The 4858-nt window shown below is 40.4% G+C and overlaps 1 protein-coding gene across 1 annotated transcript; it reads left to right on the top strand.

Moving 5' to 3' along the window:
- The first annotated feature begins 1381 nt into the window (after window positions 1-1381).
- LOC103457796 (alpha-1-antitrypsin homolog) lies at window positions 1382-4006 on the top strand. Its single transcript, XM_008398209.2, has 5 exons — window positions 1382-1484; window positions 1690-2292; window positions 2592-2862; window positions 2997-3144; window positions 3433-4006. The coding sequence occupies exons 2-5, from the start codon at window positions 1698-1700 to the stop codon at window positions 3622-3624; spliced, it is 1206 nt and encodes a 401-aa protein (XP_008396431.1). The 5' UTR covers window positions 1382-1484; window positions 1690-1697; the 3' UTR covers window positions 3625-4006.
- Window positions 4007-4858: the final 852 nt, after the last annotated feature.

Here is a 4858-nt window from a genome sequence, read left to right as displayed (position 1 = left end):
CAAGAACAAGACAGTTAGCTGCACCCTAAACAGGTTTCTGATTGCTTTTATGCATATTTATGACCTCTTCTTCCTTCTATATCAAGTGGAGCGTTAACTGTAACGCTATGTAAGGTAAATAATATGTCTGCGTGTCACACTGCTTCTTAGGATATGTTAAAAAAAAAGTAATATTGGGCTTCATCCATGCAAGAACTTCTGTTGGACACGTTCCGTAATATTTTGTGTTTTTGTTGTTTTGAATTAGTAAAAAAACAAAACAACAATAATAAAAAAATATTTATTTTGGCTTAAATGATCAACTCTAAAAATTATTTAGTCCTATGACACAAGTTATGATGTGCTTCATTTAAATATTCAGTACTTTAGTGCGACATGAATAAATATTTGGTGTTTATTTTTGCGCTCCGTTCATCAAGAAGGACGTTTTCCTTTTCCAGAAAGCTAGCATTGTTGCTGTCTGAAAGTAAATGTTGTTAAACTAGTATATTTAGGATAATTTTTGCGAGACAAGAAAAGTACTTTACTACTGTATACTGGAGCCCATCCAAAACCCACTTTTTGTTTTACTTTGAAATATTCACATGGACATTAAGACAATTTAGTTCAATCAAGAAACACAAATGAAAATTGTAGTTATTCACGCGGCCAAGACAAATATTTATGCGGAATAAAGTTTTATGGCACAATGAGACAAAGACAATGAATGTTTGAAGAAGTAGGCATAAGCATTGCCAACCCATGAAAATAACCAAATGTCAGGCCCGGTGGTGGCAACATCATGCTGTGGGACTATTTTGAACTGAGAGGAATGATAAAGATGAAGAACTACCAACACAGTTTTCAGCTTCACTATTGGTGGTCCAACAGGGTAGTGGTCCTAAAGTCGTATTAAGATGATAAAAAAAATGATTCTAGAAGTTTCTGCAAAAAAGGGTGTGGTCAAGGTTCAACTTGCTGCAGGTAACTTCACCAGATATTAAAGTCAGAGTCAGAAATTTTCACTTTCACCCTATTGTGTCAAAGAAAATTGACAAAAAATGACATTTGGACTCTGTTCTTACAAACACACTCGCAGTTGGATGTTGCATATTCTTCCAGCTTAAAACATAATGTCACCTTCCTAAAGAATGGTTAATAGGTAAAAAGATCACTTTCGGCAAAATATGACTTAGGCCTTTGTTTTAAGAAGGTGACGACAAGTTGTTAAAACCTTAAAATGAAGAAAAAAATATATATTGAGGCCCCTAAAAATGTCTATATATTTCAGTGTGGACATATTGTGAGAGCAGTCTCTTATCTTTTATGTGCTGAGTGGGGTCTCTTGCATCAGTGGAGATGGATCGGTCAGATATCAAAGGACAGAGACCAAGGGAGGCTGATTCCTGGTTAATTTTTGACCAAACTGTCAGCTGTTTCTCTGAGCTCCTCTATAAAAACTGGGAATCTCTCACAAGCCTTCTGCTGCAGAGAGGACAGTAAAGGTAAGCAAGTCACTTTATTGAGATCAGCAGTACAACTAGTTTAATCTTAAAGGCAAATTTCAATAAAAGAAATAGCTTTGGATGCTTGTTTTAGCTGTAGGAAGGTAGAGTCAATTACCCTGCTGATTGTATTAATGTTGCTTCTCAGAAACAACTGCTTTGCCCTTCTGTGTTTAACATAGCTGACTTGTTTTCTCCTTGCTAGGTTCTGAGATGCATGGTATCTTTGCTAGTTGCACTCTGGCAGCCCTGCTGCTGGCTGTGGCCCGAGCCGATCACCACCTCCACCATGAGGACATGAAATGCCATCTTATTTCCTCTCCCAACGCCGACTTCGCCTTTGCCCTCTACAGAAACATAAATGGTAGAACCGCTCCCGGAAAAAACATCTTCATGTCGCCCCTGGGCCTCTCCGCCGCTCTGTCCATGCTGTCCACAGGGGCCCGCGGCAAGACCCATGCCCAGCTGTTCTCCAGCCTGGGCTATGCCGACTTAGTCCAGGCACGGGTCAATGAGGCCTACAGCCACCTTTTCCAAATGCTTGGCCAAAGCCAGCAGGAGCAGAAGCTGCACCTTGGCAACTCTGTTGCAGTGCGCAATGATCTCAATCCTCTGCAGGCGTTCCTGACGGGCATTCAGAATCACTACGCTGGCGAGGTCTTCAAAGTTGACTTCTCCAACCCCTCTGAAGCTGTGAGTGAGATCAACAGACACGTGGCCTCAAAAACCCAAGACAAGATTAAGGATATTGTGAAGGACTTGGACCCTTCAATGGCTTTGGTGCTGATCAACTATGTCTACTTCAGAGGTAAGCATACAGAACAATCCTCATTCGATTGACATATTTTAAGAGTCGGACCATGCCAGTTACGACACTAGAGAAAATTCATCCATCCATTATCTACACCTGTTAACCATTGAAGGGTCACAGGGGGGCTGGTGAGTATCTCCAGCAGTCATTGGGCAAAAGGCAAGATACACATACAGGTACCAATCATACACACAAACAGTCATACCTGACAGCAACCTGAAGCAACCAAATACACAAGCTCACAATCACTGTAAAATGTTTGTATTGCTCTCATTTTCCTTTATTGTGTCATACAGGACGGTGGGAGAGGCCCTTCGACAAAAACCTAACAGAGAAGGCGGACTTCCATGTGAATGAAAACACCAAAGTTGAGGTGGACATGATGAAGAAGATGGGACGTTTTGATTACTATCAGGACCATGACAACCACACCACCATCGTCTCACTGCCCTACAAGGGCAACACATCCATGCTGATTGTTCTGCCTGATGAAAACAAGATGGAGGTGGTTGAGGGCTTCATCAATAAGGACTACTTGAGGCACTGGCACGACAGTCTCTACAAGAAGTAAGAAGAAGATCAGTTCCGCTTGTTTTTCTTAGAATCGTGAACCACGGTGTCGAGGAACATCATGGCACAGTGGATGATGTATCAAGTGTTGTAGGCAAGTGTTGCATAATTCAAGATCTTTTGTTCTACAGCAACCTGAACCTCTATATGCCAAAATTCTCCATCTCCGTTGAAACCTCGATGGATGAGGCTCTAAAGGAAATGGGAATAACGGAGGCCTACAGTGACATGGCTGATTTCTCTGCCATATCCGAAGAAATCAAGCTTAAAGTCTCAAAGGTAGATTGTCCTCCGCATATGACCACCAGTTTTTCCCTTCTGGGATCCAGTACTGAGTTGCTTTTCTTTGGTTTCTGCATTAAACGACACCAAACTAAAATTATTCTGAAACACACACACTTTTTTATATACTGAAACTAATTGCTGCCCACTTCCATTAATTCTTGTTAAAATAAGTCAGGGCACTTGCCCAGGGTGGCAATGATAATGAGTGGACACAAGAACAAGACAGTTAGCTAAGACAAATAGCAACAAAGCGTTGACCGTTTCCTTTCCCCCTCCCTGCAGGTCTCTCACCAGGCTGTGCTGAGTGTGGATGAAACAGGCACGGAAGCAGCCGCCGCCACCACCATCGAAATCATGCCAATGAGCCTCCCCGTCGACGTGAGGCTCAACCGTCCCTTCCTGGTCTTCATCGTCGAGCACTCGACGAGGAGTATCATCTTCGCAGGCAAGATCAGCAACCCAACGGCTGCGTAAAGACTCTGGTGGCATGTAGACGTGTTTCAGTGGCTTCGGGACGCCGATTATGACTTCGCGATATTAAGTGGATTCAATAAATGACAAGTGAAGGGGTGTGAATAAGACAATAAACCTATCTACAAGGAACAGGAATGTGCTTCCATTAATCCTTCTGTCACCATAAAACATTTGGTATCATTTGTCATCTGCCCCGGTTGATAAATGTCTTTCACCCGTCATGATAGATCATTCTCTCATTGACTGTTTCAAGAGATGAATTAATGACTAAAACATCTGTCAATGCAGCATCCACTAACACATTAAAGCGACGTGTTATCGCTCTACTGGTATTTCAGCAGGGCTCAATGTGAACTGAAATAAAAACTAGTTATAAAAACAACTGGAATTTTAAGTTTTTCTTTCTGGTTTATTGCTTTCCATCATTGTTTACAATGAAAGTTCTGGGAATTGGGAGGGAACTGGATTTTTCCTAGGGAACAAAATGGATCACAGGCAAAGTTTCAGTGTGGCCAATGTCCCATCTTATTTGTGAGACATCTGAATATGGACAAAGATTTATTGACTTCTTCTTTATCCTCCACTCCGTCAACCAGAGTGCAGATGCTGTCCAATAAACGAACGTGGCTAACAAAAAAAAAAAAAATGTGTTTACACTGATTGTTCATATCGTGTTGCTTTGTAATGATTTTTCCTCTGCATGGTCAAGCATGTGTGAACACAAACTGCCTGCTAATTGCAGATTATCATTTATTAAAACTATCTGACAGGCAGACTACGTTCCTCACTTATTGGCATATGTGGAAAAGATGTGAAAACACCTTAAAATGAATTAACATTAACAATAGTCAAATCTAAAATTGAAAAAAAAAAAAACCTAGAAATAAATTAAACTACTGCACTGGAAAAAAAATTATTTTTAAGGCTTTTCACACAATATTAATAGAGATATAAATAAATGTGGGGGAGACTGATGCAAAAAGTGTAAAGCTTTGTTAAAATGCAAGGTTTTTGTGATGTAAAACGAAACAGACTATGACTATGACAAGTCACATCAAAGCTTTTCTCACCTATAAAGTGATAAATTTGTGCCTTTAATTCTGAAAAACAAATCTGTAAAAAGCAAAATAAAAGGCAAAATGAAGCTGCAAAAAGTCAGTCAGATAAGTGTGAACAACGTCAAACACCTTGTTGAACCTTCTTCTTTTCAAAGATGTTGTCATTATTGACCCAA

This window comes from Poecilia reticulata, linkage group LG21 (genome assembly GCF_000633615.1).
Source record: "Poecilia reticulata strain Guanapo linkage group LG21, Guppy_female_1.0+MT, whole genome shotgun sequence".
Taxonomy (NCBI): Eukaryota; Metazoa; Chordata; class Actinopteri; order Cyprinodontiformes; family Poeciliidae; genus Poecilia; species Poecilia reticulata.
The sequence above is the reverse complement of the archived record's forward strand: the minus strand, read 5'-3'. Positions and strand labels throughout refer to the sequence as shown.

Excerpts from the sequence above, each read along its gene's own strand:
- LOC103457796 (XM_008398209.2), top strand. The coding sequence starts at position 1,698 with ATGCATGGTATCTTTGCTAGTTGCACTCTGGCAGCCCTGCTGCTGGCT. Across the intron at positions 2,293-2,591 it reads CAACTATGTCTACTTCAGAG|GACGGTGGGAGAGGCCCTTC; the intron begins GTAAGCATACAG and ends TGTGTCATACAG. Across the intron at positions 3,145-3,432 it reads TCAAGCTTAAAGTCTCAAAG|GTCTCTCACCAGGCTGTGCT; the intron begins GTAGATTGTCCT and ends CCCTCCCTGCAG.